General features: G+C 36.9%; 1 protein-coding gene and 1 long non-coding RNA gene across 3 annotated transcripts; both read right to left on the bottom strand.

Annotated features, from left to right (window-relative positions):
* Positions 1–1,999: 1,999 nt before the first annotated feature.
* LOC132623291 (uncharacterized) lies at positions 2,000–9,808 on the bottom strand. 2 transcript variants are annotated; one of them, XR_009576187.1, is made up of 3 exons: positions 8,072–9,074; positions 2,687–7,908; positions 2,000–2,297 (listed from the first exon to the last, which is right to left on the bottom strand). It is a non-coding gene; the product is annotated as an uncharacterized LOC132623291 (long non-coding RNA). The 2 variants fall into 2 exon arrangements; XR_009576186.1 differs by having other exon boundaries at positions 2,687–9,808.
* Positions 9,809–13,392: 3,584 nt separating this feature from the next.
* On the bottom strand, positions 13,393–23,090 carry LOC132621652 (uncharacterized). Its single transcript, XM_060335991.1, has 18 exons — positions 22,656–23,090; positions 20,151–20,270; positions 19,867–19,992; positions 19,708–19,770; positions 18,332–18,439; positions 17,597–17,674; positions 16,817–16,909; positions 16,618–16,704; positions 16,003–16,104; positions 15,756–15,875; positions 15,576–15,638; positions 15,089–15,222; positions 14,848–14,929; positions 14,694–14,752; positions 14,548–14,593; positions 14,065–14,156; positions 13,907–13,976; positions 13,393–13,792 (listed from the first exon to the last, which is right to left on the bottom strand). The coding sequence occupies exons 1-18, from the start codon at positions 22,875–22,877 to the stop codon at positions 13,721–13,723; spliced, it is 1,737 nt and encodes a 578-aa protein (XP_060191974.1). The 5' UTR covers positions 22,878–23,090; the 3' UTR covers positions 13,393–13,720.
* Positions 23,091–23,309: the final 219 nt, after the last annotated feature.

Below are 23,309 nucleotides of genomic sequence, written 5' to 3'. Positions count from 1 at the left end.
TTTGTTAATATGGGGTCCATTTTTTATATTGCTTGGTGTTGTTTAGTATGGGGTCCATCCTTTTGGACATTATTAGTTTGCACTATTTTTATGCATATATATATATATATACATACTATGTTCAAAACACGATTAATATAACATTGTAGTTTGTGTTCCGTATCTAAAATTTTATTATATTAGTGTTTGCTACGAATACAAAGTCTGTATATTTTTTTTTTAATATGGGATTCACTTTTTTTTTATATTGATTGATTTTGTTAATATGGGGTCCACTTTGTTTTTCCCCGTGAGTTTGGAGATAGTGGGTTCTGCTTTTTTTACTTTTTTTTTAATGTTCAAAACACAATTAATATAACATTGTAGTTTGTGCTCCGTATCTAAAACTTTATTATATTAGTGTTTGCTACGAATACAAAGTCTGCACGTTTTTTTTTTTACATTGTTTATTTTTTTAATATGGGATTCACTTTTTTTTATATTGCTTGATTTTGTTAATATGGTGTCTACTTTTTTTTCCCTGTGAGTTTGGAGATGGTGAGTTCCACTTTTTTTACTTTTTTTTTTTTAAATATTGGTTGGTTTGTGTTTAATATGTGGGCCCACAATTAACATTATAGTTTGTGCTCCGTATCTAAAACTTTATTATTAGTGTTTGCTACGAATACAAAGTCTGCACGTTTTTTTTTTTTTTTTTTGACATTGTTTGTTTTTTTAATATGGGATTCACTTTTTTTTATATTGCTTGATTTTGTTAATATGGGGTCCAGTTTTTTTTCCCGTGAGTTTGGAGATGGCGGGTTCCACTTTTTTTACTTTTTTTTTAATATTCAAAACACGATTAATATAACACTGTAGTTTGTGCTCCGTATCTAAAACTTTATTATATTAGTGTTTGCTACGAATACAAAGTCTACACGTTTTTTTTTTACATTATTTTTTTTTAATATGGGATTTACTTTTTTTTTTTATATTGCTTGATTTTGTTAATATGAGATCCACTTTTTTTTTCTCCGTGAGTTTGGAGATGGTGGGTTCTACTTTTTTTACCTTTTTTTTTCTTTTCTTTTTTTAATATTGGTTGGTTTATGTTTAATATGTGGGCCCATAATATTTTTTGGGGGGCACAAACGGACGACGAAAAAGTGCCCTACTATGTTCAAAACACGATTAATATAACATTGTAGTTTGTGCTCTGTATCTAAAACTTTATTATATTAGTGTTTGCTACGAATACAAAATCTGCAAGTTTTTTTTTGACATTGTTTGTTTTTTTTTAATATGGGATTCACTTTTTTTTTATATTGCCTGATTTTGTTAATATGAGGTCCACTTTTTTTTTCCCCGTGAGTTTGGAGATAGTGGGTTCCACTTTTTTTAATTTTTTTTAAAGTTCAAAACACGATTAATATAACATTGTAGTTTGTGCTCCGTATATAAAACTTTATTATATTAGTGTTTGCTACGAATGCAAAGTCTGCACGATTTTTTTTTTTGACATTGTTTTTTTTTTTTTAATATGGGATTCACTTTTTTTATATTGCTTGATTTTGTTAATATGGGGCCCACTTTTTTTTCCCCGTGAGTTTGGAGATGGTGGGTTCCACTTTTTTTACTTTTTTTTTTAATGTTCAAAACACGATTAATATAACATTATAGTTTGTGCTCCGTATCTAAAACTTTATTATATTAGTGTTTGCTACGAATACAAAGTCTGCACGTTTTTTTTATTGACATTGTTTGTTTTTTTAATATGGGATTCACTTTTTTTTATATTGCTTGATTTTGTTAATATGGGGTCCACTTTTTTTTCCGTGAATTTGGAGATGATGGGTTCCATTTTTTTTACTTTTTTTTTTAATATTGGTTGGTTTGTATTTAATATGGGGACCACACTTTTTTTTTAATATTAGTTGGTTTGTGTTTAATATGTGGGCCCACAATTTTTTTGGGCCCACAAACGGATGACGAAAAAGTGCACCATCCGGTGCTTCTAATATAGTAGAAAAAATCTCTTCATTTTCTAACCAAATCAGAAAATATAGATTTTATTTGTTATACATGAGGTAAAACAGGAAATTACAATAAGGGCAAAAGGAAAAGAATTTGTGGTCGTCGTCATCGTTTCAGTCATCATCATCGTCGCAAAAGTGGTTATTTGTGCAAATCAGCTGAAGTTAGAAGTTTGAGATGGCACATTTTCGCACGAAATATATATTTTCCATTCATCTTCTCTAGCAATCATTTTCATTTGAAGTTATATTCGAACGAGATTACACATAATTAAGTGTAAGCACCTGCACCATTGAAAACAATACATACCTATTAATCAAACACTTCACTCTCCACAACACACAAAACAAATAAGCATACACTAAAAAATAAGCATTTTCACAATAGTACCAATACCCATTAATTGACAACTTGCAGTCTCCTCAAACACAAAACAAATAATCATATACCCATAAAATGCCTCATTCATTCATAAAGATAAACATTTATGTAAATAAAGCAGAAACCCACATGAAACATACACGATTAAACAAGTTCTAAACGAAAAAATCATTTCTTTAAGGAAAACCACCAGATATATTACATAACTATTAAAGAACGACGCAAATCCAACAATTAGAAACTCACTCATTGAAATACAAAGACCCGCAAAGGGAAGTAAGAGATTTTTGACCTGGTGAGAAGTTCACCCATTGAAACGCTTGTGGTGTGTCTCTTCTTCTCTGGGGATCGGCTATGATGGGTCTGTATGTGGTGTGGATATTCGAACGAGATTACAAGACAATATAGGATATTACTAGGGAGAAAACCCTAAGGGAAGGGTAGGGGCTGCATCTAAGGGGAAGGAAAGGGGAAAGGAAAGGTGGGTGGCTGAGAAAAGGGAATGGAAGGGTGAGCTTTTATTTTTTCAGATCCGTTATGTTTTGTAAATAAGTTGGTATGTTTTGTAAATAAGGAAAAGTATCCTTATGTTTTGTAATATATAATTTTAAGTAGTATTATTAGGTTAATTTGCAGATAACTTTTAAATTTTTTTCTGCTCTTTTGTTTCTCTGTAATATCAGTTTGACACTTTCTAAGAAATTCTAAAATATTAAAGTACAAAACGTATGTAAAAGTTAAAGGAAAATATTTTTCATAGTTTATATATTAGCCTTTTAAAAAGATAATCAAACGAATGAAAACTTTTCTAATTTTTGTTTTGCTGAAATTTTTTGAGATTATATTCTCCAATGATTCAAATTTTGCTTTTCATATGTTAAATTAATTTTATTCATTTCTCTGAATTGAACTCCTCAAACATGTATGAGTGTGTTTTGTGGGGCCACTATCACCTTTTCTATGACATCAACACTTTTAGTGTCATGAGAAAAGTCCTTAGAGTTCTTAATAAAATTTTAGAGCTCTAATATAAATTTCTCTCAATTCATCCCCGCAGTACTACTTCGATATCATCACTCAAAAGTATGTAGTCTTGTAAGATGATTCTTGTTGACTCACACAAGATTCCACGTGCCCATGCTATTCATGTCAAAACAAATCTCTTGTATTTATTGATTACCCCATATAGTTATAATGTAGCTATGATTTAATTTTCCAACTCAAATAAGGTGATTTAAGCCTAAATTCAAGAAAAACATAAATTCATTAAAACAGTCTTAGAGGATAAATTCAGTTCTTCATGAACATTTTCTATTCGAAACAATTTGTCAGAAGAAGAAGAAGAAGAAGAATTTAGGAAGGGTTTGTAGATGAAGAATTTAGGAAGAGAGAAAGAAGATAGAAGGAAGAGCAGGTGAAAGAGATGAGGTGATCATACCAATTTCGTTGCCTCTCTCTTCCAACAACTTTGTATTTATATTCCTTCCACAGTTGATCCTAGTCGTCCCTTTCCTTTTAATATCAGCCCTTCATTTCTCAACTAACTAACTTTTAAACTATCCATTAATCCTTATTTAATTAATAGCCATACGTTGTCGTTTAGCTACTAGTAATGACATGGTTCATTACATTCCACCCTTCTTCAAAACATCCTTGACCTCAAGGATGGGGATCAAGTTGAGCAACAAAATCTAGGAGTTGAGCCTTGATAAAAGACCAGTCCTCCTATGTGGCTTCTTCAGGAGCAAGTTTCTCCCATTGTACTAGGACCTTAACAGCAACTGCATTGTCTACGTTAACCATACGCCTCTGAAGTATAGCCAAGGGCCTGACCAGCAGTTGACCATCCCCTCCCACCATAGGCAGTTGTTGTTAGGGAATAACAGTTGGGACAATCCATCTCTTGATTAGGGATACATGAAATACAGGATGTCTTAAAGCATTATCAGGAGCTTGAGCTTGTATGCAACAGTGCCAATCCTTTGTTCTATCAAATAAGGACCATAGTATTTTGGACAAAGCTTGAGGTTCCTTCTGAGTGCCATAGAGGTCTGTTTATAGGGTTGTAACTTTAAATAAACTGAATCCCCTACATTCAACTGTCTCTCAGTTCTGTGCTGGTCTGCATAAAACTTCATCTTGGCCTGAGCTTGTACCAAGTGATCCTTAAGGACCTGTTGAAACTGAGCTCTATGTTGGATCAATTCTTGAACATTTGCTACTGGATTTTGTAAATAGGTACCTATAGGAAGTTGAGGGGCTCATACCCATAGAGAGCATGAAATGGTGTGCACTTCAAGGAGGAGTGATAGTTAGTATTGTACCACCACTCAGCTAGGTGCAACTATTTTGCCCATTGCTTAGGCATGCTCATTGTCATAGCCCTGAGGTAACCTTCTAGACATCTGTTCAATCTTTCAATCTCAGGATGGTAGGTTGTGCTCATGCAAAGAGTAGTGCCAGCTACTTTGAAAAGTTGTTGCCAGAAATTACTAGTAAAAACCTTATCTCTGTCTGAGACCATTGTGCTGGGAAATCCATGAAACTTGTAGATTTCCTTAATGAAAATATCAGCAACAGTTACAGCAGTGTAAGGGTGTTGTAAGGGAATGAAATGGGCATACTTTGTGAATCTGTCCACTACCACAAGAATCACATCTTTCCCTTGTGATTTTGGTAGCCCTTGATTGAAGGCTGATGTCCTTCCAAGCTTGAGTTGGTATCTCCAGTGGTTGCAATAACCCAGGATGGGCCACATTTTCATCCTTGATCCTCTGACAGATGTCACAGATGGATACAAAGTCATGCACATCCTTTTTCATTCCTGGCCAAAAGAAGTATAGCTGTAACCTCTTCAATGTCCCTTGTTGTCCTGAGTGCCCTCCTACAGCTGAGGAGTGAACCCGTTGTAAAATTTGTTGTCTTAATGTTGTAGTCTTGCCTATGTATAACTTCCCCTTAAATCTCATCACCCCAGCTGTAAAGCTATAATCAGGGTGAATGCTTAAGTCCACAGTTAATGCAATAATCAGGTCTTGCACTGAATCATCTCCTTCATAACTCTTTTCTACTTCCATCATCCATGAAGGTTGTACACCAGACATAGCAAAATTTTCACCTTGATTTTTTTTCACCCTTTATAATGCATCTGCTACTCTATTCTCTGCCCCCTTCTTGTATTGTATTTCATAGTCTAGGCCTAGTAACTTGGTTAGACCCTTCTATTGAATGGTTGTAGTCACTTTTTGCTCCATTAAGTACTTCATACTAAAATGATCTATCTTGATAATGAAATGCCCCCTTTTGTACATAGCGCCTCCACCTATCTATGGCTGCAATAACTGTCATGTACTCCTTCTTATATACAGACTTGCCCAAATGTCTTGGTGCTCACTATAGAATGCTATTGGTTTGTTTTCTTAAGTCAGTACAGCCCCTAGTCCATAGTGACTAGCATCAGTCTCAATAATGAACTTTTTGTTATAATCAGGTATGGCAAGCACTGGTGTTCAGCTCATAGCTTGCTTAAGTTGTTGAAAAGCAACTTCTGCTTCTGGACTCCATTGAAAGGCATTTTTCTTGAGTAGTGTTGTTAGTGGTTTGCTCAAGTTGCCATAATCTCTAAAAAAACTCCTATAATATCCTGTAAGCCCAAGGATGTCACACCCCAACCTTGGGGGTATGGCCGACACCCGGCACCCGAAGGGGCCGAGCGAACCAACTGTGATATCTAAACTCTATAACGTGAATCATAGGCCGACGAGGCCGCTAAATAACAATAGTAAGAAGTATATCATAACAACCTACAAGCAGAAAAGGCCTAACAACACATATATGCGTAACTAGGGCCGACAAGGCCACAACCAAGAAAGACAACTAGTCAGAAGGCCGGCAAGGCCAAACACAATACATGTACACTGACTGATAGTCTATAAGCCTCTAAGAGCACTAATATGCATCAACTGGTCGGGACAGTGGCCCCGACATACCCATAACCATACTCATAATATATATATATATATATACACATGCATGCATCCTATTTGATGACTCTGACCAGCAACTCCGGAGAATGGAGTGCAAATATCCCTGCTGAACTTTGGTATCCTACTGAGAAAGGTACAACAATCCGTCTACCGTACCTGTGGGCATGATCACAGCGCACAAAATACGTCAGTACGAAAGATGTACCGAGTATGTAAGGCAGTAAGCATAAACATAAGAGATACAGACAACTTGGGAAAAGATGTAAAGACAACCTGAAACTCTGAACGAGGCCACTGAGGGCGACCATAATCATGACATAAATGTAAATGCATGCCCGTAAAATCATTCCTCACTGTGGAGGCATATATCATATCATTAACAATAATAAATCCCTCTGTGGGGTGAGCTCATCATCATAGCATCATCTTTGCCCAACTGATCAGTGGCAATGCACAGCTACGTGCCTACCCGGCCGCCTACAATACCGCTCGATAAAGAAAGAAATACATCTAGGTGCACAGCTACGTGCCTACCCGGCCGCCTACAACATGGCTCGGTAAAGAAAGAAACATGTCTAGGTGCACATATAAGTGCCTACCCGACCGACTATAGCGCGGCTCGGTAATGAAAATAAATACATATATATAAGTGCAATGAAAGACTGACCTCATAAGAAATATCATGGAAAGAGTCGGGGTGACCTATCGTCGTTATCCTACGACTATCATTATTATCGCTACGTTTATCATTATTTGATCATTAGGCCAAAGAAGTAAAAGTACAAGGAAACATCTTGTTATGAATTATTCACGAAGCCAAAGTTAGCCAAACTCTTATGAAATATGATCGACACAACTTTTATCGGAAAGAGTGTGCTAACGAGAGGTTCGTCACCTTGGAGCAATAGACAAGAAGATAAGGATTCACTCAATTAAAGGAAGTACAATCAACTCAACTTTGATGTGAAGAGTACCATAAGTAATATCATTCTTCATTCGATAAACAAGAGGGCTACAAAATGTGAAAGGTACTTCAATACAAGTTATTCATGAGAAAAGGGTAAGCTTAACCATTTTGGGACATAATCGACACAAGTTGAACGGAAAGTCTTTTAATCGATAGCCAAAAGAAGATGTGGACCATAATTTGGTATAAGTCATAGATGAGTATGCGTCAGCTCAATTATCATGGAACGCGATCGATCCAAGTTAGCGGAACAACTTTTCAATGAAAGGTCATTTGAAATCTAGTCATGCCACAAAGAGAATAGAAAGCCCTACATACTTCGTCGATGGAGTTATATATATTTTCCCGAGTCCTCCAATGTCTTACGAATGATTTCCTACATCATACGACCAATATGGGATCAATTCCAAGTTCATAGCTTATGGAAATACTCAATGAGACATTTCGTCGAACAACTTGCGGGCGTAAGTCCGTAGGGTCATTTGTAGTTCAATTTCTTCATTCAAGACTACCATCTTTCTTCTCCTTTACTCCTACTCTTCCTTATCAATCCAGCCATACCTTCACAGCTCCAAGAAAATACATTTAAACCACATAAATCAGCTCAACCAATCAATTTCATCCATACTAGTTCATATGGTTCATATACATGGGATTTCCTCCAAATTTCTTAGATTAAATACTTGGAGAATCATAAGGAGATGATTAAGAGGATAAAACATACCTTAGTTTCCCAGAATCAATCTAAAACAGAGATTTCTTCAAGTTGAAGATTTCTTTCGAAAAGCGAAACAACGAAGAAACGACGATTCTACGATTACCACGTGATTCCTTACATTAAAGTTACTTGATTAGCCTTTGGATTTGCTTATGATTGATGGAGAAATGTTTGAGAGAGTATAGGGAGTGTTTAGGGTTTGTTCTTTGAAGAGAAATGAGGTTCCAATTTGATTTGGGGTGTTTTTATATAAGTAAAGTAATGTTGCCACCGACCTTGGGCTTTTCTGTCCCGTGACAGCTTACATCCTTGGACGGAAATGTGAATATCTCTCTACTCCGATGTCGTATTGATGAACGGTAAAATCCGCTGGAAACTAGACTCATAGATCTTCGATTTGATAGGTGGATCATCCCGTAAATCCAAGTATATTGAGAGAAAAGCTCCGAGACATCTGACCTAAATTTCAGTGAAATTTACAAACTTAACTTGCGACGCCCTTTGTCGACTTTCGTATTACAACTCGTTTGACTTCCAAACTTAACAAGATACCATTATACAATTCAAATACTTCATATCATTACTTTCTTAGCATGTGGAGCACTCCTAATCTCACCCAAAAGTACAAGTTATCGTATTCCCAACTTGCCGACTTTTGACGAAACTCATGCTTCTTTGATTCATTCACCCTCTAAATCTTCCGCCACCTACTAATATTATTTATAGACTCTTGTAATCATTTTTATTAATAAAATCAATCCCTTTTATCCTCAACATAATTTCTTTTTGAACTTACGTCGACTAACTCATGATGCGACTTTAACGTGCGAAAATCCGAGGTGTAACAAAGGAACCCTCTTAAGCCCTTTATATTCCTTGGTTTTGGCCAATTCAGCATTGCTTCCACCTTAGAAGGATCAGTGGCAACTCCTTGAATAGTGATTATATGTCCTAGATACTCCACCTGCTTCTTAGCAAAAGCTTGTTTAAGATGTTCCACATGATCTGCTAGTGTTTTATTGTACACTAATATGCCATCAAAGAACACCAATATGAACTTCCTCAAGGAGGGACCAAATAGGGAGTTCATAAGTGCTTGAAAAGTGGATGGTGCATTGGTCAGGCCAAAAGGCATGACCTTGAACTCAAAAGGCCCATGGTGAGTTCTAAAACCCTGTCTTATGCACATCTTCTGGCCTCATCCTAATCTGGTGGTAACCTACCCTCAGGCCCAACTTAGAGAAATAGTTGGATCCTCCTAACTCATCTAGAAGATCATCAACAATTGGTATTGTGAATTTGTTTTTAATAGTGATTTTATTCAGTTCTCTATAGTCAATGTAGAATCTCCAGTTGCCATCCTTCTTCTTCACTAGTAGCACTGGTGAAGAGAAAGGTGAGTGACTTGGTTGAATGATCCCTTGGTTAAGCATTTCTGCTACTTGCTTCTCCAATTCAGCTTTTTAATAGTGGTTGTACCTATAGGGCCTTAAGGATACTGGTCTAGCACCTGGTATGATAGGTATAGCATGGTCAAGCTCCCTAGTTAGGAGCAAATCCTTAGGTTCCTTGAACACATCAGCATAAGTTGTTAAGACTTCTTGCACCTCTGTTGGTATCTCCTCCTCTTCTACTATCTCTTGGCTCACCATAGTAAAGAAGTGTGCCAATAATGCTTGACCTTTCCTCAAAATCCTTCCCACACCTTTGGCTGTAATCTGATGCATTTCACCATGCCCTAATTCACCCTTTAATGTTACCATTTTCCCAGCTTGCTTAAGCTTCAGTACATAGAGCTCATAGTCAAAAGTAACTGGGGCGTGTGCCCTCATCCAATCACCCCTAACACCATATCACAACTGCCTATGTTCAGTAGTCTGAACTTGTTTGTGAATTCAACTCCACTAGCCTTCCATTTCACAGTCACACTTTGATGGCTATACATTTGCTGCCCATTTGCTACTGTCACCTCAATAGCCTGTCCATCTATGTCACTACTCCCAGTTCCTTAGTTGTTTGGCTGTCAAGGAAACTGTGTGTACTGCCAGAATCTACTAGAATTATGACTGCTCTCTTCTTTATAAATCCCTTAAGCTTGAAAGTGTTAGGCTCATGGGTACATGACATGGAATTTAAGCACACTGCTTCTTCTTCTCCTTCCATCATCTCCTGTGTAACTCCTTCCTCAACTGGCAGAGGCATTTGGCCCTCCTCTTATGCTCCTTCTCCTTGTTGTTCTTCCTCCACTGCAGACATAGCATTGAGTTGTTTGTCCTTGCTCACATGCCCTGGGTGATACCTTTCTCCACACCTCAAACACGCACCAGGAATTCTCTTAAACTCAGGCTTGATCTCTAGTCTAGCATTAGTCTCAGGCCCTTTCCTTAGCATCATAATGTTTTTGACTGGTTCTTTGTTAAAGGGTACAATAGCTCCCTTATGCATCCATTTAGCTTTCCTTTCTCTAGCATTGATGATCCTTTCTTGCTTCCTTGCAAATGACACTGCTTGGGAAAGAGAGTAAGGTTCATGCATCTTGACAGTCTCTCCAATCTCCTCCTTCAACCCACTAATGAAACATTCAAGTAAAAAATCTTCAGGCACTCTAGGATTTCTCATCAATACCAATGCTCTGAGATCTTCAAACTTCTACAAATAAGCATTGACAGTAGTGGTCTGAACTAACATTTTAAAGTCATTCACAACCCTTTCACCATTTTCATCATCATATTTGTTGATCAATTCCTCACAAAATTCTTCCCATCTCACTTGTCTTCTTGTGAGAGTGTAGGAAAAATACCAATTCTCTGCATCCCCTTCTAGATGTAGTGTTGCTATTTCCAATTTTTTGACAGCATCAGTGATCCTATACATATTAAAGTACCTGTCACACCTTCTTATCCAAGTCCTAGGCTTAGACCCACTGTATGTAGGGAATTGTAGCTTTGGGTGAAAGTTATCCCCACCCCCAGGGGCGGAGCCAGGAATTTCATCAAGGGTGTTCATATTTTAGGACAGGGGATGTGTGAGGGAAAAAAAAATAGCGCATGAAGAAAACACACAGTCGGGATTCGAACTCGCGTCCTCAACAAGAATTTGCACACCCTTAGCCGCTGGGCTATCCTTGTTTTCCATGTCAAGGTTGTTCATTACTAGTATATATCCACAAAGTTCTATATTTAATATAGGCATCCGATAATTTTTTCCGATGAAGGGTGTTCATATGACCACCCTTCAATGGGTGTGGCTCCGCCCATGCCCACCCCCATTTTCAATACCACCTACGGGTTCTACTGTCCTTAGCCTAGGAAGTATCCCCTCACTCTTATTGCCTCCTGATGATTCTTCAGTGGTCTTTCCACTACTCCTTCCCAATAACCTCATCATAGCCTCATGTGTTTCCTCCATAATTTGTTTCATCTCAGCTTGGGTTGAGCTCATTTCAACCAATTTTAGATCAAGGGTCTCAAACTTAGCATCAATTTCTATATTATTTGCTTGTATCTGTCCTTCCAATTTTTTAAATGTTTCTTCAGTATTCTGCTTAGATCTAGTAGCATCAACCCCAACCATCCTCACAAGTCTAGTCAAAATCGTCGCTCTGATACCAAATGTAATGTTCTTAACAATTTAACACAGGTCAACACAGTCACAATTCGATTAATCTCAGTTCCAAACAGTCTTAACAACAATTCAGCAACCAAATATAGTTAAACTGCCAACTACTTCAAGGATTAAGTCTATTACATAAATTCAGCTAAAATAACTAAATAACTATAATCAATATTCATCATCACAGCTGCGATTAACTCGAATCAGTGTATCAACATACCTGAAATGAAGAACACACGCAGTGAGCATTTTAGGAGAATTCCAGACTAATAATCGAATTGAGTTTATGAAGAAGAATAGATTAAGATAAGAAGAAGAAGAAGAAGAATTTAGGAAGGGTTTGTAGATGAAGAATTTAGGAAGAGAGAAAGAAGAAAGAAGGAAGAGGCGGTGAAAGAGATGAGGTGATCATACCAATTTCGTTGCCTCTCTCTTCCAACAACTTTGTATTTATATTCCTTCCACAGCTGATCCTATCCGTCCCTTTCCTTTTAATCTCAACCCTTCATTTCTCAACTAACTAACTTTTAAACTATCCGTTAATCCTTATTTAATTAATACCCATACGCTGTTGTTTAGCTACTAGTAATGACATGGTTCATTACACCATGAAAACCAAAAATTATTCACTTTATTTGGTATCTTTAAGTTGGAGTTGGAGTTGGAGTTGAAGATGGAGTTGTTTTTAGTTATAGGTTTTGCAAAAAATATTTGGTTGTTTGAATGTAATGAAAGTGAAAATAAGGTTTTTGGTGTTTTTTAAATTCCAAATACATTGTGTTTGGAATTTTCATGGCCCAACACTGATTTTCAAATAAAGTGAAAAAAAATCCGGAAAAAAGTGAAAAATACTCATAGCCAAACGGGCCCTAGCAACATAAAAATCAATAGTCTGAATTAATAATATCAAATCTGATGATAACTATGTGACCTATTAACGTAAATTATAATTTAAATTTGGTTAGGTTTAACTTATATATAGAACAGACAGAAAATTGATTTTTAAATCCGAAGTTATTAATTAACAATAAAACCAAATATTTTTGTAGCTTAGTCTATTAAGCTTACTATTCTGTTCCCGTTCTACCTCTATTTCCTTTGGCTTGCTTAAAATGTTTTATAATTTTTCTTTTTTATTCTTTTTGGGTATCTTCACCTTAAGTTCTGTAGCTTAGTGATCCAACTTGAGGGGGTCAATCAAGTGTTACACTTTACTCGCTCATAAAGTGATTATGAATCGTACTGAACTTTATTGCAATATGCGCCATGAGGATGGTTCACGAACATCTTGTTTGTGGTATCATAAGTATCATCTATAGGTTATTATCTCCTTTAATGGATCGGTAAGCTTCACTAGAGTACAAATAATAATAATCCGATCTCTAGGCAAAACCTTGAAGTGCTTAACATTGCAAACTGACAAGTTGCATCAACTTTTTTTTGTTCCTCGGAAAGCTAATGGTTCGCAAGCAAAGTGCTACACCACCTCAATTCATCTCTTGTATTACACGATAATGAATCGAAACGCCCTAAAAATAGACATTTGTGAAAAAGCAAGTAAATGCATTGCTGTAATAGTGCAGCGAGACGTGACGTAAGAGAGTAGGCATATGGACGCTTGAGATAAGGAAGGACACAGGAAACGGCGAAGTGCAATGACTAGTAGTAATAGTTTGTACATTCACGTGAGATCTAAATGGAAACTAAAGCTAAAATTACAACCAAGTCTCACACATTTGAATCAGGGCAAGAGATCTCCAATGTTCACGTACAGCTCAACATTACTGGCATGTCTATTCGTCAAAAACCGCATGCAGAAATGAAACGAGAGCCACAAACTAAGCACATTTCATAGGATAAATTATCATACACCGTCTTCTGTGCTAACGCATGGAAAAATTACTTCACTACAACATACAGATTTCTTGCAGTGCATATTGACCTACTAATGCTATTTCCTGCAACATGGGATGCTCCTTTAGCTGGATTTTCTGTAGCCCTAATGTAACCAAAGATGGTACAAAATATAAACCCAAAACCACCTCAAAACTTGAAATCCTTCTTCTTCGACTTGCCATCTTTTTCCTGCATTTTACGTTTCCTCTTCTTCTCATTCTGCAGTAAAACTATCTCATCAGTACTGATACACTTTATAAACCAACAATTAAAAGAAATGTTAGGTGGTTCCGGAAAGATAGAATGAAGAGAGGAGATGAAATAATCACACACCTCTGCTACCATGTCACTGAAATCCTCACGCTGGCTACGAAGCTTCTCTTCCTCTCTAGCTTCCTCGTATCTATAAAATACACAAAAAAGTTTTAGAAACATTTAAACTAAATGGAGGAGCCCTCTAATCATAAAGTACTAAAAGAATCACAACTTACTTGGCTGGTAAGACATTGTCCATAAGTTCCAATTCTTCAGGTGCCAATGTGACATCGACTCTATCTGACTTCTGACCTTTGAGAAGATCAACCTGCAGCAGACATTCCAAGCAATTAGCCTCAAATTCTAATCGAGTGCCTAGTCTAAAAGAGTAACAACAACAACTATAAATATTACTATCAGAAAAGACATAAATAAGATTGAAGTATCGAATAAGTCATAGTCAAAAAATAAGAGAGATTTTGGTGGTGGTACTCCGCCCCCTTCTCTTAGAACTGTGTGCTTGTTCCATCAGCGACTACTTACTAACAAGAATTAAGTTGAAAATTTCACAATATTATGACTTATCCAGAACACTATAGCCCGACACTACTGAAACCATGTCACTCGGTAAAGATTTTTGCTTTAATTGTTCATAAATAAAACCCAACGAGAATGTAAACTTGCATTTGAACACAGGACACAGAGAAAGAATCCCTTACCCTTTTGGCACCCGTCTTGTCTTGAGCACCAGTGTTAATCACATACCTGCAGGATGAGAGCATAAATCAATTGCACAGTCGAGGAAAGGACAATTGCTAGTGCCCAACACTATTTATGTGTGAGTATAGATAGGTAGATCACTTACGTATGGGATGTTCCAAGAAGAGTACCAGGAGCAATCTTTTCTTCTTTTTCTTCAAGCACCTTAATAGAAAAAGAAATGTAATGAGTTTCTTTACAAGGATCGAAAAGTAAGCAGGCAGAATGCGAGAACTGGGAGACAAAGATGGCCTAATTACCTGGTAGAGGGGCTTCTCGGGCTCCTTCCTCTGCTGCTTGCGGAGATCAATAACATCAGGAGTCTCAACTCCAGTAGGAGTACTACACCAGAGAGAAAAATACATTGAGAACAAAGCCTAAAATGGATCCCAGCAAAACCAAATAAACTATTGCAGGGAATCAATAATGAGGAAGATTTCAAGCTACTTCAAGATTTCTGATAGATTTTGGATAATTAAAATTGTGGATTAAGTGACGTACCTCGAAAGGCTGTCCACTGACTGATAACCATCCTCCAGCTCCTCTTCCTCCATCTCTTCCTCCTCTTCCTCTTCCTCCTCTTCTTCCTCTTCCTCCAAGTCACCCCAATGTTTAGTCTTATCAACAGGTTCATCCTACACATGGAGATGAGCGGCATGATTTTAATTTTACTTAAATACACCAAGCAAAAAGGTGAGGCTCAAGCCTTTGTGGCACCACCTACAACACATATATGAATTTCTTAACAATATTTTATCTTTAGAGAGAAGTTTATTAACAATATTGAAACATCATAAGTAGGTCTTTACCTTTGCATGGTTACCAAAATCAAGCAGTTAGTTTAAGTATTCTTTATTTACCATTTTGAAATATGGTGCAACTTCCTTTACCATATCTCTAGATTATATGAGAACTACCTAAAATAAAATCTTAACCCATAAATTTTACACTTCAAGAGCATACCAAGCAAAAAAAGAACACAGCTTACCTCATAATTAGGCTGATCTTGTTGTAATACACCAAAGACATCTCCGTATAAAGGGCGTCCATACTATGTCAAAGAAAGAAGGAGAAAAGGTTTAAACTAAAATAAGAATATATAAAGCAGAACAATCTGAAAGGAAGAATATAAAGAGCCTATAATATACTGAAAGGCTGTAAAACCTACTTCATCAACAGGTGGTTTACCCCAACCTCCGGGCTGATAGCCGAACTTGGCTCCCGGTGGAATAGGAGCATTGAGTCCAGGGATCTTTAGCGACGGATAAGAGGGTGGAGGACCATATCTCTGCACAGGAAATTGGAGGTATGGAAAATCACATCAGCAATGAACTCATTCTAGTAATAAAACAAGAACCTGAGGGAACAAAATGATGCCTTCCAGTAAAAGAACAAGTAGTTTTAAGTTATCTAACCTGCATATTGATAAGCCAAGGAGGAGGAGCACCTTCAGGCATACCAAGGGCCTCTTTCAGTTCATGAGACAAAGTTCCAGGTTTCATTTCCCTCAACTTGACCTGCACATCAAAACAAAAATGATGGTTAACAGACAAAAATGCAGAGGAAAGGATATAGAAAGAATTAACTGGTGTACACTGTACAGCCCAACACAATCAAGGATCAAATCAAAACAACCGGTACACATCTCTAAGTTGGGTAGTCCTATCCAAACCATCCCAGTTTGGTCATATAAGATTACAACAGCGAAAAGACTACCATTGTCCCGGGATTGGTGAAATATCAACAAGGCTGAAAATGATAAAGAAAGCTAGACATGAAAGAGCATGTGTTTGGCACACAACGGTGTGGGAGGAGAACCATCTCGCGGTCAAATCGCGGAAGCAAAGAAACACTAGGTGTTTTCTTCCCCTATATCCAAGTCTTGGGGGCAGATTTTCCCAGAGGTAGCAGATACCTTGTGGAATTGGCGGAATACTCAAGGTGTGCACAAGCTAACCCGGACACCACCGTCCATTAAACAAATTAAAGAGCATGAGTTTAATGAACTACATTTATGGCTAATTTTGTACCTCAAACTCCTTCCCTTCATAATACAGATCGCCAAGGGATGTCAACTTCGGTTTAGTTTGATACTTGAAAAAAGCGTCATGGAGAACCTGTGAAGAATAACTCAGAGCAGTAAGCCTCAGAAAAGTACATAACATTTAAGTAGTAGTCTATAAGTATTTAAAAGGTCAGCTTTATTGAGAAACCAGAGGCTCATTAAACCTGATAATCAATATCCATCTTCCCCATTTTTGGCTGCATCCTTTCCCGTTGCTTTTGTTTTAGCTTCTTACTGTCCTCCTTTTCAATATAAGCCTGCACAAAAAGAACAAATAAGATATTCAAACAACGCCAAGGAAACTAGAGATACTACAGATGCTCCCAGAAAGATATCGTCTTTCAATAAGTTTTCACACAACAGATTCCTAAATTCAACATCCTACTCCAGGTGATAGTTTTAGGATCTGTCTGTTCTGCAATTAGAACAGCCAAAGCGTCAACGGAAAGAAAGAGCACATTTCCTATGTAAAGTGTAGGTGTCTTAAGAGTCCTTTTTTGGTGTAAGAGGAATATTGTAATTGATATTGCCTCTCACTGATGGATCTTTTAAATCTTTCAAAATAGAGTACGACCTTCTGTCGTACTCTTTGAGCACCTTCTTGGTACACATTAATATAGTTATCTTTTCATTAAATTAAAAAAAAAAAAAAAAAAACTGCCAAAGAGCGTTCTTCCATTTAAAGAATAGCTCAGCGCAAGATAAGAATGAGAAAGCATGAAGGAGCTTCACTTGAAATCTTCACTGCTCATTACTACTACTTCAATAAGTAGGCAGAATATGAGAGGCCTTCATTTATTAATGCTGAATTTTATAGTTAATGCTGACCTAAAGAAAATTCATATTTTGAGCTTGATCAATGCATCTACTTAAGTCTTAACATATTCCTATTTAACATAACCCCATCTGGGAAAGAAAGAATAAAATTGGACAGAATATCATACTTGTCTAATTTTCTCAATTCCTGTTGCAGCTATGAAGTCGGGAAGTTGAAAAGGCTGTTTCTCAATACCACGCTTCCCCTGAAAAAGAAAAATCAGTCGGTGAGACAGAAGCTAATAAAAAAAAAAAAAAAAAAAAAAAGAGAGACTAAGAGAACTCCATCCAAATACTTTTTGCAGCTTATATGACTGCACTAGTGTGCTGGCAGATCCCATCATAACAGAAAATCTAACTTTGAACCGACAAATAATGCAAAGATAGTAAGCCAAAATTATTAGAATTCGAATAATTGAAAAATACTAGTCACTCAAACTTTAAGATGCAAGGGCAGCCAGTAAAGAAGAGAGAAGTGAAACCCCAGCAACATACACAGCAAAAACAGGCAAAAGCATGCACCCCAACCCACTAAAATATAACAAAAAAACACAGATATTATGCGAGGATTCTCCTTGCCAAACACCTACATGTTTGAGGCTCCACCAGTGTCACAGCCGCTCGCCTGCAAGAACCACATGTATATAAGACAAACCTCATTTATCTTCTATGAGCCCCTTCGTAAACCAAACCTTTTTTCCTATCAAGCAATTCTATTATTACTAGTTGTTACATGCAGTGCAAGAGGTACACATTATATATTAACCTTTTTTTAAAAACGTAGCAGAAAAGAAGAAAAACAGGATATAGTAACCTTCACTTTTATTAACCTTAAGATATATGTATCATTAGTGATGACTAACCTGCAAAAATTTCCGTTTCTGACACCAGTGTCTTGGAACAGGAACAGTATTTCGGTAAGATTTCAGAAAAACCAGGAGCTTAGGATCTGCTGCAGTAGCATCCCACACCTACAAAGATATATATAAAATCAGCACCAAGGGAAAGTGGGCTACACTTGGAACCAAAATCTAGAGTCTAGACTTCAATATAACTAGCAGTTATCTCGTATAAATCAGAAACCAGACATTTTATCACACCAATGACATGATACTATCGAAAGAGTAGAATAAAACCTGCATGACCATCATGCAAAATTTATTTCCAGTACATGGAAAAGAACATGATTCGAAAGATGACAAGCAGAGAAGAAAGAAATGAAGATTTATTATATACTCCCACCGTCCATTTTTACTTGTCCAGTACGCTAAAAATAGATGTCCATGTTTACTTGTCCAGTTTGGAAAACCAAAGATAATGTACCATTTCATACCTATTTTACCAACAAACAACAACAACAACAACAACCCAGTGAAATCCCACAACGTGGGGTCTGGGGAGGGTATAGTGTACGCAGACCTTACTCCTACCAAGGTAGGACGGCTGTTTCCGAAAGACCCTCGGCTCAATTTCATACCTATTTTACCCTTATTATTAATTATTAGGTTGGAAACTAAAAGGAATTGTTAGTGGATGCACAACCTTTAAAGTGTGTTTCATTGATTCCAACTATTTAGATGATTTATAATAATTAGGGGTGATATAGCAAAATTGTCATTTTATTTATTGCTCCTTAAGGGGGGGGGGGGGGGGGGGGGGTCCCAAGCTAAACATGGAGCAGTGAAAATTGATGGAGGGAGTATAATTTATCTATGTCACACTGGCCCTCAACTTGATCTGCAAAGAAAACAGTCCAAAATATTCTGCTAGATCTGGCACTTCACATTTTTTATTTTTCTGACCAAGCGGAAAAGAAGACAGCCCGCAAGACAGAGTAACTGCAGAAAATTACTCCCACACTAGCCCAAATTAAAAATGCAAGAGAAAAGGGAATTATACCCTCCTTTTGATAGGTGATGATACCATATCTTTAAATAAAAATAATGTTTAAATCCTCGCCAAGTCATACTTGATGAATGATTCACACCATAACAATTGACACAACCAGAAAGCAGATTTTGAAAGACAAGAAAAGAAAATTTGAAGAGCTACAGATGGGCATAATCACAAGAGAATGAACTGACAGGCGGAAATCAGAATGTTAAGACATCTCTTCACGGAATAATAGTTAATAACTCATTTCTGGTTCATAACAAGACAAATAAGCAGGCTAACAGTACACAAAACTGCATAGAGTATGTATATCCGGTTAATAACAACGAAACAAATGCCTCCATACCTCAACAACATCAGGCTTCATAGAGATTTGCTTCAGTTCTGCAATCTTCATCCTACGCTGAAGCTGAAATGAAGAAGCAGTTCAGACTAAGACCTACTTAAGGTAAACAACTTAGAAGTAACAAGCAATATCAGCAGAAAGGATACTGAAAGATCTTACTTTTTTCTTTTTGTTAGAGATGCCCTTCTCCTTTAGCTGTGCATCCTCTTCTTCCTCCTCAGAATCAGAATCCGCCTTTTTCTTAGAAGCTCCATCAGCAGCAGTTTCATCCTTTTTATCATTCTCCTGAGGAATTTCAATTGGAAAGATATTAGGCAAACTGGTTTCAGCAGAAAATGATAATCACCGAATACATTTCTACACTTAAGAAGCATGATAAGAGACCAACAGCAGAAAATCCATAATCGAAGTCCAGATACACTCCGGAACAAAGTTCTATTTACCTCAGAACCAGTAGCATCCGTGAAAGTGAATTTCTCAAAAATCTTCCTGAATTCCTCATCGAACTCACCATCTAATTCGGCCTTCTCCGGCACATACTCAACTTCAACTTGAACCAAAGACTGTAGAAATCAGAGAGTAAGGTCAAGATCAAAATTTTAGGTAAACATGCCATTAAGGGTAAGAATATCTTCATAACACAATAAAACCAACAATAAAGGGTTTTTTAGCCGATGGACCAAGTTTTTGCTGCTTCCAGAGTACTTTTACACACAGTGCTGCTTCAAAGGTGAAGCTCAAAAAACACACGTTTAAATAAATAAAACACTCCTTTCTGCAATTTAGCAGCAAAAATTCTAGAACGTTCAATACTTCAACAGATATAACAATAATCTCTTTGGGAAATATAACGTCAACAAGGAGGCAGGAAACCAAGCAATCCTGGTGGTCACCTATACCAGATCATCCGTAACCTCTGCAGAGACAAATAGATGAACAGAATTGCCCAATTACCCGCAGACGTCAGCAATTCACCAAATGCCAACTATTTTCTACAGATTAAAACATGCAAATAAAGTACAGACATAATCCTTCATTATATTATCGTATATGAAAGCATACTGCTAAAAACCAAAGGTTATAACCAGTACCACTTCAATTGTGAGTTGTGGCTTCTAAAGAAGCAATTTTGCTCAGATCATTTGCAAAACGGAAATCAGTACTATCAAATCAACTTTTACAGCTGAACAGCAACGACGTCAATATGTCAAAAGACTACAATAATCCCCGAAGGTGTATATTTTCAATCCAGCAGTCCCGTGAAGAACAAGTTTTAGAATGAATCTTTTTTTCTCAAAGAAAGAGAGCTGGAATAGACACACACTAATGCCAAATTCTCAATGGCATACCTTACTTTTCTTCCACATCAATATTTCTTTTTTTTAAAAAAGGTTGGTTAGAAATGATGGTCCGGCCAGCTTTCGGCACACCTGGACTATGCCTCGGGGTACTTGTACCTTCTACCAACACAGGCAGCGGGTAACTCTGCCGCTGAGGCTAAGGCCACGGCAAAAAAAAAATTGTCTATGCTTTCACATTCCAATTTATTTAAGACAAGTGGTTGTCTAACTTTTGTATTGTAGCAACCACTTTATCAAACATATAGTGATACATAAGTATGCAATAAACATCGATTTTGTAATATAAGGTACCCAGCTATAATTATTAAGGAAAAATAAATGGTTAAGGTTGTCAAGTGTCAACTATTATCATTACACATAAAGTCTTGTTAAATGCTTGACTGAGGTGTGCTTAAAACCTAAAGTTAGGTGCAAACTTGGCCTCGCTTATCCGACGCTGCCCTGTGCAAGCACTAAGGCATACACCTTACCGCTCATAGGCTCTATCTTGAAACAACGGTACTAACAATAATGTAGGAATATTATAATGAACTTCTTATTAATTAAAATAGAAAAATAGATACTTAGAAATTTAGCACAAGAAACTAGTACTAAGTCTGAATTAGAAACTTAAATTTGGATCTCCGCACATAGTCAACATCTAAGAATGTCACTCATGTAATCACACAAGTCTCGTTATTTTCATTCCATCGTCCCAATTTATGAAGAAAAAAAAATTATTCACTTACTCACATTTTTATAAATAACATGCATCCTGGACTCAAGTAAATAAACTATACCCTTGACAAGACTTATTAGTACCCCTACACAATTGTTGACTTTTAATGTCATTCTCAACTCCATCCCTAACTGGGTCTTTGATTTCAGGCCCCTTCAAGGAGGGTATCTTTTTATGAAACACAAAAGCAGCAAGGAGTGTGCTGGTGAGTCCCAAGGGAATGAAAGAAGGTCATGAGAGGCATAGAGGACACTCAAGGACAAGACACTCTCAGACCGCAGTAAATTTGATCTTCATTCCCAACTCGCGGATCTCAAATTTTTCCAACATTGGCTCCTCCTTTTCTCTCTTTTACCGCAAAAACAAAACAACACAAGTAGTTCTTCTCATACTAAATGTTTCAAAAGAAGACGAAACTACCAAAATGACTAGAAAACTCACAAAGCTGATAATCACCTACAACTGAAAAGAGACCCATTACTCAACAGTTCAAGCTAAGCAGAGCTAAGAAACTCCTCAACACAAAACCTTAGTAATATACGCAGATCCACAACACAAATACCTGAAATGATTCCTACAGAACATCTATTTCCACAACAAAATAATGCATCAACATTCACCAAAAATACAGAACACCTACAACTGACTCAGTTCAATTTTTTTCATACGAAAAGAGTTTCAACATTTCAAGCTAAGAAATTCCTCAACACAAAACCCTAGTAATATGGACCCACAACACAAATATCTAATATGATTCATACAAAGCATCTACTTACACAACAAAACAACTCATCAACAACACTAACCGAAATACAATCACCAAAAACTCGAGAACAGCGTATTTAAGGATATATAAGCAGTTAAAATACCTTGTGAGGATCGGTATTTTCCTTAGAGGTATCCTCAGCGCTGCCATTTGCAGCGTTATCACTATCTTCGACCTGAGAAGACGCCGCCTTGTTTTTCTTCTGCTTGCGCCGCCTACGGCGTCGCTCGCTTTCTTTGGATTTCTTAGAGGCGGCGTTAGGGTTTTGATTTCTCAAATCGCCGTTAATGGTTTCTGATACTCCGTTTGCTAGTTCAACCGTCATACTATTACGGCTGTTTGGAATTAAACTGATTTTTCAGTTGCGATATCTTTCCGGTTGCGTCTGGAGGAACAAGAGTGAAGGAGGAAATATCAGATTCGTTGGCAAGTGATCGTTTTTGGGCTGAACCTTTAGAAGAAAGAATAGTTGGGCTGCACCGCTTTGTGTAGCCTTCGGGGTCAATTCGCCCGATTACATGATTTTGAGCGGTCTTTAATTTTAGTCCGTCGTTATTTTAAGTGATTGAAAATAGGGAGAATGACGTATATATACATAAGAATAGAGTTAATTTATAAAATATGACGATACATTTCAGTTTACAAAATATAACGATAGATTTCTTACAAAATATATATGAATATTTTCACTGAAGGATTAGAATTTTCGCTCAAAATTTTGTCTATGAAAACTATATAAAATATGTATATCTCGCTT

The sequence above is a fragment of the Lycium barbarum genome, chromosome 12, assembly GCF_019175385.1.
Source record: "Lycium barbarum isolate Lr01 chromosome 12, ASM1917538v2, whole genome shotgun sequence".
Taxonomy (NCBI): domain Eukaryota; kingdom Viridiplantae; phylum Streptophyta; class Magnoliopsida; order Solanales; family Solanaceae; genus Lycium; species Lycium barbarum.
Note: the sequence above shows the minus strand (reverse complement) of the source record. Positions and strands in the feature narration are given on the sequence as shown.